The 14212-nt window shown below is 44.9% G+C and overlaps 1 protein-coding gene across 3 annotated transcripts in view; it reads right to left on the bottom strand.

The window, feature by feature from the left end:
* Positions 1 to 14212, bottom strand: part of LOC116833574 (phosphatidylinositol 3,4,5-trisphosphate 3-phosphatase TPTE2-like) — a 46646-nt gene that overhangs the window by 19896 nt on the left and 12538 nt on the right. For 2 of the 3 annotated variants that reach the window (XM_032795164.2, XM_075061612.1), the window contains exons 3-5: positions 5472 to 5549; positions 3740 to 3787; positions 1149 to 1310 (exon numbers count right to left, since the gene is read on the bottom strand). In XM_032795164.2, coding sequence (XP_032651055.1) covers positions 1149 to 1310; positions 3740 to 3787; positions 5472 to 5549 — 288 coding nt within the window. Of the gene's footprint in view, positions 1 to 1148; positions 1311 to 3739; positions 3788 to 5471; positions 5550 to 10657; positions 10794 to 14212 lie in introns of those variants that run through there. The other variant, XM_032795165.2, reaches the window with a different exon arrangement.

Raw genomic sequence — 14212 nt, 5'->3', positions numbered from 1 at the left:
AGAGAAAATTAGAGGGTAGGGGGGAGAATATCTAGAAGTACTATGAGAAGTGTACTAGAGTGTATATTCCATGTTGCTACAAAGCATTGCTCATGGATGAATTGGTCCTCAATAACCTGTTTGTTACTCTATTAGATGTAAAACAGACTTATCAATCCTTTACAAACCTGATTCCACTTATCAAGTCACACAGACCAGTTTAAAAGGAAGATTGAAGAGAATTCCCCCCTTGATTCAAATCCCAATTTAAAACACTTCCTTGGAAGTCTACCAAAACTAGCCAGCCCACATACCATGCTGCAGCAGCAGCATACCCCAGTGGTACAAATGCAATGCTTTAAATCTCTTCTGGACAGCCACGGCAGTTTGTAAAAGCAGCAAAGAGTCCTGTGGCCCCTTATAGACTAACAGATGTATTGGAACATGAGCTTTCATGGGTGAATACCCACCCATGTCTACATGCATCCGATGAAGAGGGTATTCACCCACGAAAGCTCATGCTCCAATACATCTGTTAGTCTATAAGGGGCCACAGGATTCTTTGCTGCTTTTACAGATTCAGACTAACACAGCTACCCCTCTGATACTTGACAGCAGTTTGTATTTCTGTCCATTTAGGACTACCTTCTGTTATCTTCATGCAGAGGAGCACCAGAGTAATGCCTTTACTCTAATGGGCCTTTTTAAGAACTCTGGTACTACAGGATTTTGCTCTCTACACAGACTGAAATTATTATTTTACTGCAGTAGCACCTAGAAGCCCTAATCATTGGGTTATGCTCCGTTGTGCTACCAACTGTTCAAACAGAACAAAGTCCCAGCCTCAGAGAGCTTAAATTCATGCTGAGTATTCATGAACAGTGCTTCCCAGTTACCTGTACAAACCAATTAAGAGTGCTAGTCATTGCACATAACGAATGAATGAATTGCCAGTGTTAGGGACCAGCACTGGGAATGTCACAGGACTGATTCTGGTCTCACACTGAGTCAGGAGTAACTGCACTGGTTGTTACTCCAGTGTAAGTGAATTCAGAGTCAGACCTCATATAGCCACTGTGCAGATTCTTTAGAAGTCAGTGCACATTTTTAAAGTGTCCCTATACAAAAATGTCTTGCTAAACTTTCAGGCCCTTGGGCATTAATCTTACCCCTCAACAAACACTCGCAGGAGAACATCCACAAGAAAGAAGAGCGCTATTGCCAAGGAAATGCCTTCCAGGGTCTCTCTTATGCTCTTCTCCTTGTCACTAATAGCTAGGTCCACAATCACAAGAGTGATGTCCACAAAGATGAGTACAACACCAAATAATCTACAAGACAAAAAAGTCAGCTCTCAAGGAAATACAAAAGTATTATACTCATTGCTTGATGTGCACAAAGTCACACAGTTGCTCACAATTTTAAAATTGAAAGCCACTTTTGTAAACAAGTCTAGTATTCCCTTTATTTTATGCCTGTTCTGAACTCATGTTTCCCAGATTTGTTTTAATAACTTTCCCTCTGAAAAAGAAACAGGGATACATGTTCACTAAACCTGTTGGGAATGCAGCACCCTCTGAAAGCTGCACACAAGGCCAGCTCCAGGCACCAGCCAAGCAAGCTCATGCTTGGGGCAGCAGATTCTATGAGGTGGCATTCCATCCAATCTTAAGGCAGCACAGCTGCTTTTGTTTTGTTTGCCACTCCAGTCACCCTGTAGGGGGCGGCAGCAACACGGAGGGGAGCACCCTGCTGAGAGCAGGCTGCACACTGTCTGCCCCAGCTGGTGCCAGGTCTGTAGCAAGCCTGGCAGGGCAGCCCGCATCCTTCCCTCCCCACCGACCGGAGCAGCACAGAGCCCTTCTGGCAGGCAGCGTGGCAGTTGGGGCCATGTGGTGTGTGCCCCACTGAAGCCCTGGCCACCCCCCCTCTTCTCCCCCCCCTCCCACTATTTGGGGCACATCTGCAGTGCAGGGAGTCCCCCTGCACCCTGGCTCTGGTTGCCCCACAGACTTTTTTCCCCTCCCTGCTTTGCTGCTCCAGCTGCCCTTTTTGCTTGGGGCAGCAAAAAAGCCAGAGTCGGCCCTGGCTGCACAAGCCTTCATTCACATTATAGCTGCCAAGCAGGGCTGGCTTTAGGCACCGTGGGGCCCCGATTTGAAGGAGCTGCCACCAAAGTCCTGCCACTGTCTTTAGCGGCAGCTCAATTGTTGCCGCAGAGGAAGGTGTCTCTGCCGAGATGCCGCCGAAGACAGCGGCAATGGTTAAACTGCTGCCAAAGACAGTGGCGGGACTTTAGTGGCAGCTCTTTTGGGACATGGTGGGGCCCTCTTAGGGACATGGAGCTCAATTCCAGGAAATTGGCTGAATCGCCCTAAAGCCGGCCCTGCTGCCAAGAGAGCTTGGCCAGCCACTCTGTGGCAATTTAACCCATGTCAGGATGTAAGCATAACCTGTGGGACAACTCTAGCCAGTGGTGTTAGGCTAAGAACCAAGAGAACTACAAGTTCTGTGTACAGTAACCTCAAAGCTGCTTCATATTCATGTCAATATGTCAGCTTTAAACATGTATTCTATAAAGACTGCTCAAAAACAGTCATAGAATGTACCACCTTTTCTCCCAACCAGGCTGAGAAATGTCCTTGTAGTAACTACAAGAGTTGCTGTAACATAGTATATTTTCCTACATCAATACAGTTTATCTGCTAGAAACAAGCAGAGCCACTACCATGTGGCCAGCTAGCTCCCCAAGGACCACCTCTAGACCAGGTGATTAATTGGGAGCTGCTGCACCAGGGGTGGGCAAACTTTTTGGCTTGAGGGCCACATTGAGGGCCGGGTGGGGAAGGCTGTGCCTCCTGAAACAGCTTGGCCCCTGCCCCCTATCTGCCCCCCCTCCCACTTCCTACCTCCTTACTGCCCCCCTCAGAATCCCTGACGCATCCAACCCACCTGCTCCTTGTCCCCTGACTGTCCCCTCCCAGGACCTCCTGCCCCTAACTGCCCCTTGGGACCTCACCCCCTATCTAACTCCCCCACTCCCTGTCCCCTGACTGCCCCAACCCCTATTCACATCCCCACCCTGACAGGCCCCCCAGGACTCCCATGCCTATCCCCCCCTCGCTCCCCCAACATCTGCCCCTTCCAACCCCCCACCCACCACGATCCCCTGTCCCTTATCCAACCCCCTGGCTCCCTTACCATGGCCCTCAGAACAGCACATCTGGCAGCTGCGCTGCTCGGCTGGAGCCAGCCCTGCTGCCCAGAGTGCTGCCCATGGAGCAGCATGGCTGCAGGAGAGGGGACAGTGGGGGAGGCTAGCCCCCAGCCCCTCCCAAGTTGGGAGATCAAGGGCTGGGCAGGATGGTCTCATGGGCCTGATGCGGCCCACAGGCTGTAGTCTGCCCACCTCTGCTCTACACCATACCAAGACCACAAACTAGAATGTTATTTTGCTTACATTTCAGTCATCTACAGGGATACCTAGAATTGTCTCTACAAATCCCAAAAAGAGATCTGAATAAGTTGCTGTGCATTACGTTTCCCCTCACAATGCAAAGGGAGTTTGCTTTATAAAAGCTCCTCAGTGCATTCTGTAGAGTCAAGTTTGGGTTTTTTTGGTGTTCCTCTGAAAAGGAGATAGTTTGCTATAGAATAGTAATTTCCAAACTGACTAGGAAGTTTTAAATATGTTCTACTTTATTTATATTCCTTTCAATATCTATGGCTGCATACAGGTTATGTATTTATCCACACATACCTGAATCCAAATGACATCACAAATGGAGAAATCTTTTTCTTAACAGTACTGTTAAAAGTGGAACAGAGTCAAAGATCAGTGACTATCAGATGCAGTGGTAGACTTCAGTATTAAGAGTTACATTTATTAAGATTTGTTATTGCAAACTTGCCTGCACCTTTGCTGAATTTTAAGAGCTACCTGGAGAATGAGTATGAAAATAACTGTACATATGATAACAGACTCCTAGATAAACATGTAATCTTTGCATCTGAAAAAGTGGGTTGTTTTTGTTTTTTTTTTATACACACAAGCTATGCTCAAATCTGTCTTTAAGGTGCCACCGGACTTCTTACTTTTATGAAATCTGTCATCTGGTGACAAGTAACAATGGTGTCGAAGAGGATGACACCTCTTGCACCATAAAACTTAAGTGTGTTCACACACTCAGGAATGCTACATCACCCTTCTGTTTTTCTTTAACGTTCTATATGCTTTCAAGCTAGGTTTTGAAAGATGTATATACACATTTGTAATTGATATTCAGAGTTCCTACAGAATTTGATATGAGCCTTTAATTGCCGATTGTAAAGTTATTACAGATCGTAAGTTGTAAATTGAGCTGAAGATGCTACTAAGGCCATCCCATGCACATATTGAGATGAAGTGACAGCAACTGATTTGAATCTAGCCAAACCGCAGCTTAAAAGCAGCATCTTCTACTTTTAGTGCCACTGTACAAAGATATCATTTGATTAAGTTGAGCTGAATGCCATGTTATGTTCATCTCCAAACAAATATATGAGAATGTAACTTAATCTGACTAAAAGAGTGAAAATTAGTAAGCAATTGTAGTTTTCTTGCCCCCCATAACTCATTAAAACTGTAAGGTCCTGATTCTCCATTGCATTACTCTGGTTTTATGAACTGACTTATACAGGAAGCATCAGACTTGCTGCTACTTCTACAAAGTCACTAAAGAGATTGAGTTTAAATTAATTTGGGATCCATTTATGTCATAGTTAAAATACTTAACTTTTCTGAATTTCCACATTGAACAAAGCTACTAGCTGAATAAGCTTTGCTTTGTTCTTTCTACTGTACACTCTCCAAGACTGAATGCAGAATCTGTCAAGATCAGAGTATTTTATGTTTGTAATACACACTTTTGAAACTCTAGAGTCATTGATATTGTAAATCTCAGACATGGTTTGTCAGTAGGTATTGTACTTTGTATTTCAGACCAATTAGTTGCCAGAAATACTCATATTTCTTTATAAGGTGGACTCTGAGCCAGTCAAATTACATGCTTTATAAAAAGCAAGATTGTTAGGTATTTGCTCGCAAAGTCTTCTGAATCTAGGACATTAGGTTCTCTTACTAACAGGGCCAGCTCCAGGCACCAGTCCAGCAAGCAGGTGCTTGGGATGGCCAACGGAGTGAGGTAACATGTCCAGCTCTTTGGCGGCAGGTCCCTCACTCCCTCTCGGAGCGAAGGACCAGCTGCCAAATTGCCACCGAAGAGGCAGCGGTAGATCTGCAAATCACGGCCACAGCTCCCCCCCCTCCCCCTCCTTTCTTTTTGCTGCTTGGGGCAGCAAAAACCCTGGAGCTGGCTCTGCTTACTAAGCAATGACCTACTGAGCTCCTTTTCAACATTTCAGCAAACCATGCTTCCATCTCAATTTTGGCTTGGGAAACTGCACTGGACAGTTTATTTTGCCCAGCAAAGATTAGAACAACTTTAACTTACCGAGAGCAAGTGTCTGGTTCATTATCCTCAATGCAACCATCATCAATCTTTACACTGGCCTCCCCTGTCTTTTGAAAGCTGCCAAAAAAACAACAAATCAGACTAGGTCTTAGGATAGCTGCCCCCTTGAAATAAAGCATGTTCAGCTCCCATGTGCTAGAAGGGGTGCTCCACTCAGGTAAGAAGCTGGGACACCACCAGGGGTTCTCAAACTGGGGGTCATGAGGTTATTACATAGAGGTCATGAGCTGTCAGCCTCCACCCCAAAGCCCTGCTTTGCCTCCAGCATTTATAATAGTGTAAAATATATATTTTTTAAAAAGTTATTTAGGAGGGGGTCACACTCAGGCTTGCTGTGTGAAAGGGGTCACCAATACAAAGGTTTGAGAACCACTTGGTTAGAGTGTGTGCAAGACTCAGCAAGGAAGGGGTAATGTTCCAGGAGCAGGAAGTTTCCTGGGAGAGGTTCTGGGTGGAGAGGCAGCCTTGAAAAGTAGTGCTCAGAGAAGGGCTGCCCAGAGGATTCAGGGGGCCTGGGGCAAAGCAGGGAAGCAGACGTAAAAAAGGCACCACCTGCTGCAGCATTTGTACTCACCGCTCTGAGTCTTCGGCAGCGGGTCCTTCACTCGCTCCGGGTCTTCGGCAGCACTGAAGAACTCACCGAACTGCCAAAGACCCGGGAAGGGATTCTCAGCTGGGGCCCCTGCAGGGCCCAGGGCAAATTGCCTCACTTCCCCCCCACCCTCCCAGGCAGCTGTGGCTCAGAGCACAGAAGAATCCTGCCATAAGTCCTGAAGCAGGAACAACTGAGAAAGGCAAAGGGGAAATCCCCTGGGATCAGCAGGCCAGTAGGGCTGAGGATTTTTTTATTAAAAGACTACCTTAAAAAACAAAGACCAAGTGTAGCAGCTGGTCTTGTGCGCCGGGACAAGACAGCACCTTATCCTTGTTTTGGGGAAAAAGTGTATTAGCACTACACCTGCTTGAGCGCTGGTCACAGCAACAGATAAAAAGGGGCTGGCATCAGCATTTGGTGAGGTCTTGCCTCTTCACTGAGCATTGCTTCTAGCAAGGGACTTTACTAGGCTAAAGTAACAGTTTAGTATATGTGGCTGAGTTTTTCTACCCTGAAATAGTCTTTCAGATGGAACAATAGTGAAGGACCCTATAAAACATGCATTGAGATCAAAATATTCTCTTTCCTCCCCACTGAATATTTCAATTTTATTTTAATCTAGAAGTTTGACAATATGAAGTCTCAGGGAAGGTCACTAGAGACTGAGATGCCATCTAGCAGCCCATTCACTTGCCAGTATTTCAAGTCTATTCCCTAGCATATACATATCACAGGGAACAAGTACTGAAGGGCTGTGCAGACCAGGCTAGCTTCTGAACCCTAGAAGTGAGGTCTACTGCTTCTGTTTTGATCTGAGGAATCTTGCACTGTTACTATTGTATAATTTGACCCCACATCTCTGTAATATTAAGTCTACTGTAAAAGCAGCTTCAACTAAAGAGTGCAGGAAACTACTCCATCCAAACTCATTCAGCTGTGCCTACATTTTAATAGGACAAGCCTACATACCTCTACAAGTCACATGCAATGACTGAACAGCATAGACTCTGGCCTTGTCTGCAGGAGAAACTCTTACTGGTTTAACGTAACTAAACCAATTTAAGAATTGATGTTAAACCAGTTTGACACTCTCAGGTAGGCAAAGCCTTAACCCTGAATTTCCAAGTTCCTGTCGGTTTAAGGCTGGCCCTTATGTACCATTTGTGTTGCTTTTTATTTTAAGTGCATGAGACAGGTTATATCTTCAGCCCAGGAGTATTACAGAAGCAATCTACTCAACCTGCAGAGGTACACGTTCATTGGAAAGTACCCTCAGAGGAGCACTGCTAAGAAGATTTCCCTGTGTCAGCAGAAAATGGTGACCATGCTGCTAGGTCTCAAGAGCGTATGGAGTTACTCAAAGATGACAGAATTCTAGGGTACAATCCATGAACATAATTAGGCACCTAAGTCCAGTGGGTCAGGTGCCACTGCAATCCCCAGGCACCTAAATTCAATTACTGCCTACATTTTTATAGTAGACATTCACTAGGCATCTAGGTTCCTGCTGCGGGGTGACTGCACTGCCGCCTACTGGTAGGCACCTGGATGCCTATCTCCTACATAAGCCCAAGGGCAAATAATGAACTAGGGAAAATAGGTGTTTGACTGTTTGCATGCAGGGCCCAATTCAGTAGATGTGCTCAGAGGCTGCCTGCTGGATCTGTCCCCTCAGGGAAGTTTACACAAAACAGCTGGGGGTGAGAAGAGAGAAGCCTAGGAGATAAGGTACTCATGCAGGAGGTGGGAGTCCCTCAGCTCAAACCCTCCACACCTGAAGGGGAAAGGGATCGGAACAGGATCTGCTGTCTCACAGGTGAGTGCCCTAACCACTAGGTCAGAATAATTTAGCTTGTGGTCCAGTTAATATTTAAACTAGAACAACTTCAACAGGAGAGATTGAGACCCACTTCAAAGTAGTTTATAGTTTACTGAGTAGAGCACTCACCTGAGAGGCGGCCGATCCCTGTTCCAATCCCTTCTCCCCCTTAAGGGGCTGTGACTTGAACTATGGTCTTTCAGATCCTGGTGAGTACCCTAACCCCTGGACTACAGGTTAAAAGGGAGGACTGATTCCTCCTTCCCTTCCTGCCCTGCCCCAGCCCAGCTGTTTTACATGAATTTACTTGGTGCTTGATCCTCTACATGGTCTCTGAGCACACCTGCCTGAATACAACTTAGGCACCTGAACACCTACATCTCTGCTTGTGATTCACAAACTCAGGGTAACTCTGAGTTGCAAGGAGGCCCCTATCTCTGAGAGGGGCAGGACTTAGGATACAACCCCTCACAGTATTGGCAACAACAAGAGATCAAAAGTCATGAGTCAGACCCCCCCAAAATCATGAGATTTTAAAAAGATCAGTGTTTTTTAGGTCAGTCTCTTGATTTTTTAACTCCCTCAGCCCATCCCCAGGGTGTGTGCATGTGACACACAGTTAGTGGTACCCACTCTCTGACATGTACTGGATAAGGTGATTTTGGCCCCTGCTGCAGGAGCTCTCACCCCCACATATGCCCCTCCCCCACCCACCAGTTAATCTTGTCTCCCAGTCCATCAGTTCTGTCCTCACCTAACCCCACTCAATTCAGCCCCTGCCAGTGCAGTCCCCCATCCCCATTTTCCCTCACTGCACTCAATGTACCCTCCCAGCACTCACCTCATCTGCTCAGAATCCACCATCAATACAGCCCCACCACCCCATCAACCCTCAGCTCCCCCACTTCAGCCCCCCAGTACCCTTCAGGCCAGAGTACAGCATTCCCAGACTCAGGGCTGCCCAGGGGTGGAGTAATTTGCCCCAGGCTCCGCAAGCCCTGGCCCAGCAGCGGTCCAGGTCTTCAGCAGCATTTGGCAGCAGGGGGCCCTTCAATGCTGCCGAAGATGTGGAGCAACCAAAGGGCCCCCCACTGCTGAAATGCTGCCAAAGACTCGGACCACTGCTGGGTGAATACAAGTGCCACAACCCCCACCCCCGCTTTGCCCCAGGCCCCCTGAATCCTCTGGGTGGCCCTTCCCAGACTCACCTCTGCTGCTCTTAGGGCTCTAGCTGTCAGCCTGCCACCTGGGCAGTGGGTGGACAGGTTACTAAGTAAAATTAAGCCTCACCAATGATCTTGGGATAGAACTCTCAAATGTCAATTTTTTTTCCCCAGCCATGGCATTTGAGAGTTCTATTGCAAGATCAAGAGTGAGGCTTAATTTTATGTAGTAACTGTCTCTCCTGATAAATTTGCATGGAGTTGACCTGCCTCATCTCCCACTGGATAGCTTAGGTGGCTCCCAATCCAGCAGGCTGGCTTTGTGGATTGCATTCTCAGGTGCCTCTCTCCCTGCAGTGCTGTGTACAGGAGCTTAGATGGCTAACTCAAGCTTTGTGGATCCCAATATTGTTCCTGTGATTTTCTAGGTGCCTAAAATGTAGGCATTGCAATACTGAGTGTCATGATACCAAAGTCTCTTTGGGGATCCCACCCCAAGAGAACCCCTGTGGGGAGAACAGTGAAGATAGACATTTCCACTTGCAAAGAAAAAGGCATCTGCAATACTGAAGGAACCACCTCCGTACACAAGATACAAATAATGCTGACCCAGTACAATGGTAACAGATACATTATTGTAGTAAAGATTTCAAACATCCATCAGCCATGAAACCACTTAAAGTTAGCAGAATAAGTTCTTGTATATCAGTACATGCCAGGGACTAAGGGCCTTGTAAATCATAACTCCATTGACTATAAAAGAATGAGGAGTTGTTTTTGGTAACTTCAACTTATTTTATACTGGTATGTTTCCTTCACAGCCCTCCCCCAAGAAAAGTACATGTTGCCCTGTAATGACAGACCACACTTTGGTCCACTCCCCTGCTAATCCCAGAGTTGTTCCAAAAGGCCCTAAACAGGAGTTAGGCAGCGTAGAAAGCAGAGGGCTCATTCTTACTCAGGCTGCTTTACCTTGACCAACTCTGGTCCTCCCAACCCCCATTCCACTGGTCCCCACAAGTGGAGCTGGAGGAGACTCACTACATGAATAGATGTTTTATGTTTATACCATGTCTCTGCAATTTCTTACCCGAAATACAGGTCTAAAAGACACTATTTGGTACAATTTTATTTCTTTTTAAAAAGGATTCACACCAGAGTGCCCTCCCAGGCCCCACAAGAGGGGCAGCTACTAGGACTAGAGTTGGTGCAGTAATTTGCTGCAAAGACAACATATCTACCCTTTTAATTAATTACTGCCCCAATGCCTAAGGAACAGACTGCTCTGAAGAGCTTAGAATTGAGTGTTTAGAAGAAATGAGAATTAAGATCAGATCCTGATGTGCTAAAATTTCAGCCAGATGTTTAGACAATAGTAAGTGTCTATAAGTAATTTTGGAACTAAGCATATTAAAGTGACAGCCAGACCTAGTAAGAAAATGTTATCAATTTTTTTGGTGAAATTTCACAAGCATTTTCAGCTAGATCCAGAAAGGTCACTACAACATCCAAGATGTTTTCTAATGTATCACTATTTTAACACTTTACATAGAAATTAGTGTTATGGAGCAATTAAGTGATAACTCACCTATACATCATTGCAGCAGCTCACGTTACTTAAAAACACTTGATTATTAATGCCTCACAAAAAAGGGAAGCCACCATTAATCTTCAGAAGTAGCATTCCAAAAACTCCAAAAAGTGAATTCAAATAAGTCTATTTTGGTTGCTGGAGAATATGTATTTGCAAGCAATCCAGGAACCAGTTTAGAACAGTTTTAGTACTGAATACTTGCTCAGAAAGCGCAGGCACTGCCTAGATACAAAACCATTCCAGCTAGTCAAAATACCTAGTTCTTACTACAGGAAGGAACTGTAGAGTGAATGAGAAATTGCATCAGAAAAATTGTAGCAGAGAAATGTTTCTGTGCAGAACAGGATACCAAACAGGAAAAGAAAAGACAGGAAGAGCACTAATCAAACTTGTGCTAGAGTAGCACTTTTTAGCCTTCCTAAAGATTTCTGAATGGTTCATTGTATTACTTTCTTCTGAACAGAAACTTTAATAAGACAGACAGAATAGCCTTAACATTTAGTGTCCAAGTCAGGAAATTCAAAGGTTAAGAAATGCATAATTTTATGCAGAACCCAGTTCTGGCATTGTATAGTAGAGTCATGCAATTGTCAATCTCTGCTTAACTCTACATTTTTGTATAGTTCGCTGGCATATCAGAGTGCTTTGTGGCAGCATTGCCTGGAATGCAGCAGTTCAAAATATATTTGCCTCAACACATTGTGTGTTTATACACTACAAATATAAACATGGGCTTTTAAGTGTTTGCTATCAATTCATCGGCATTAGGGCACTACCTTAAACTGACTTGGCTATGGATAGAGACCTCTTTAATGTCTTTAATGAAGTAAACACTAAGGGGAAATGTGTGATCATGGGAGACTTCAACTTCCCAGATATAGACTGGAGTTTTAGTGCTTGCAAGAATAATAGGGGTCAGATTTTTCTGGATGTGATAGCGGATGGATTTCTTCACCAAGTAGTATGAATACGACAAGAGGGGATGCCATTTTAGATTTGGTTTGGTGAGCAGTGAGGCCTTGTAGAAGAAATGGTGGTAGGGACAACCTTGGTTCGAGTGATCATGAGCTGATTCAGTTCAAACTAGATGGAGGATAAACAAAGGTAGATCTGGGAATTAGGGTTTTTGATTCAGGGCTAATTTAAAGAGTTAAGGAAATTAGTTAGGGAAGTGGATTGGAACGGAGGAATTTGGATTTAATGCAGAGGAGGCTGGAATTACTTTAGTCGCAGCTGCAGAACTGTCGGAAGCCTGCATCCCAAGAAAGGGGGAAAAAACCATGGGCAGGAGTTGTAGGCCAAGCTGGATGAACAAGCATCTCAGAGAGGAGATTAGGAAAAAGCAGAAAGCTTACAGGGAGTGGAAGAAAGGCGGGATTAGCAAGGAAGCTACCTTAGTGAGGTCAGAACATGTAGGATAAAGTGAGGAAGGCTAAAAGCCATTTAGAACTGGACCTTGCAAGAGGAATTAAAACCAATAGTAAAAGGTTTAACAGCCATAATAAGATGAAAAAACAAAGAAGAAGTGGGGCCGCTATACACTGAGGAGGAATGGAGGTTAAGGATATCCTGCATGGCCCAATATCTAATATAGTACTTTGCTCAGTCTTTAATAAGACTAGCGAGGAGTTTAGGGATGATAAACGGGAAGAGGATATGGAGTGGATATTACCACATTGAGGTAGAGGCCAACTTGAACAGCTTAATGGGACAAAATGAAGGGCCCGGACAATCTCCATCCAAGAATATTAAGGAACTGGCGCATGAAATTGCGAGCCCGTTAGCAAGAATTTTAATCAATCGGTAAACCTAGGGGTTGTACGTACGACTGGAGAATTGCTAACGTAGTTCCTATTTTTAAGAAGGAAGAAAAAGTGATCGGGTAACTATAGGCTGTTAGCTTGACATCTGTAGTATGTAAGGTCTTGAAAAAATTTTAAAGGAGAAAGTAGTTAAGGACATTGAAGGTCAATGGTAATTGGGACGAACTGCAACATGGATTTACTAAGGTAGATCGTGCCAAACCAACCTGATCTCCTTCTTTGAGAAGGTGAAGATTACTTAGACAAAGGAAATGCGGTAGATCTAATTTACCTCGTTTCAGTAAGGCGTTTGACACGGTTCACATGGGAACTGTTAGTTAAATTGGAAAAGATGGGGATGAATATGAAAGCTTGTAAGGTGATAAGGAACTGGTTAAAGGGAGACTCCAGCGGGTGTACTGAGGGGGAACTGTCAGGCTGGAAGGAGGTTACTAGTGGAGTCCCTCAAGGATCGGTTTTGGGACAATCTTATTTAACTTTATTATTACTGACCTTGACAAAGAGCGGGAATGTGCTAATAAAAAGTTTGCGATGACACAAAGCTGGGGTATTGCTAACACAGAAAGGCCGGGATACTATACAGGAAGATCTGGACACCTTGTAAACTGGAGTAATAGTAATAGGATAATTATAATAGTGAAAGTGCAAGGTCATGCACTTAGGGATTATAATAAGAATTTTAGATATAATGGGGGACCCATCAGTTGGAAGCAACAGAGGAGAAGGACCTTGGGGTATTGGTTGATAGCAGGATGTATGAACCGCATGCGATATGGCGTTAAAAAAAGCAAATGCGGTTTTAGGATGCATCTGGCGAGGTATTTCCAGCAAGGATAGAGGTGTTAGTACCGTATATAAGGCGCTGGTGAGACCCACCTGGAATATTGTGTGCAGTTCTGGTGTCCCATGTTTAAGAAGGATGAATTCAAACTGGAACAGGTTCAGAGACTGGCTACTTGGATGATCCGAGGAATGGAAAACCTGCTTAATGAAGGAGACTCCAAAGCTTGGCTTGTTTAGCCTAGCCAAAGAAGGCTCCAGGGATATGCTTGCTTTATATAAATGTATCAGGGGATTAACGTTAGGGAGGGAGAGGAATTATTTAAGCTTAGTACTAATGTAGCACAAGGACAAATGGGTACAAACTGGATATTAGGAAGTTTAGACTTGAATTAGATGGTTTCTAACCATTAGGGGAGTGAAGTTCTGGAACAGCCTTCCAAGGGAAGTAGTGGGGCAAAAGATTATCTGGCTTAAGACTAAGCTTGATAAGTTTGGAAGGGATGATATGATGGGATAGTTAATTTGGGCAACTGATCTTGGATTATCAGCAGATAAGTCTGCTCAATGTCTGTGAGGGATTTGGATGGATGGGATCTGAGTTACTGCAGAGAATTCTTTCCTGGGTGCTGGCTGGTGAATCTTCCATGCTCAGGTTAGCTGATCGCCATATTTGGGTCGGGAAGGAATTTCCTCCAGGGCAGATTGGCAGGGGCCCTGAGTTTTTATCGCCTTCCTCTGCAGCGTGGGGCATGGGTCACTTGCTGGTGGATTCTCTGCAGCTTGAGGTCTTCAAACCACAATTTTGAGGACTTCAATAACTCAGTCATGGGTTAGGGGTTGTTATAAAAATGGATGGGTAGGGTTCTGTGGCCTGCTTTGTGCAGGAGGTCAGACTAGATGATCATATTGGTCCCTTCTGACCTATGAGTCTATGCCTTGAATC

The sequence above is a fragment of the Chelonoidis abingdonii genome, chromosome 1 (genome assembly GCF_003597395.2).
Source record: "Chelonoidis abingdonii isolate Lonesome George chromosome 1, CheloAbing_2.0, whole genome shotgun sequence".
NCBI lineage: Eukaryota > Metazoa > Chordata > Testudines > Testudinidae > Chelonoidis > Chelonoidis abingdonii.
Note: the sequence above shows the minus strand (reverse complement) of the source record. Positions and strands in the feature narration are given on the sequence as shown.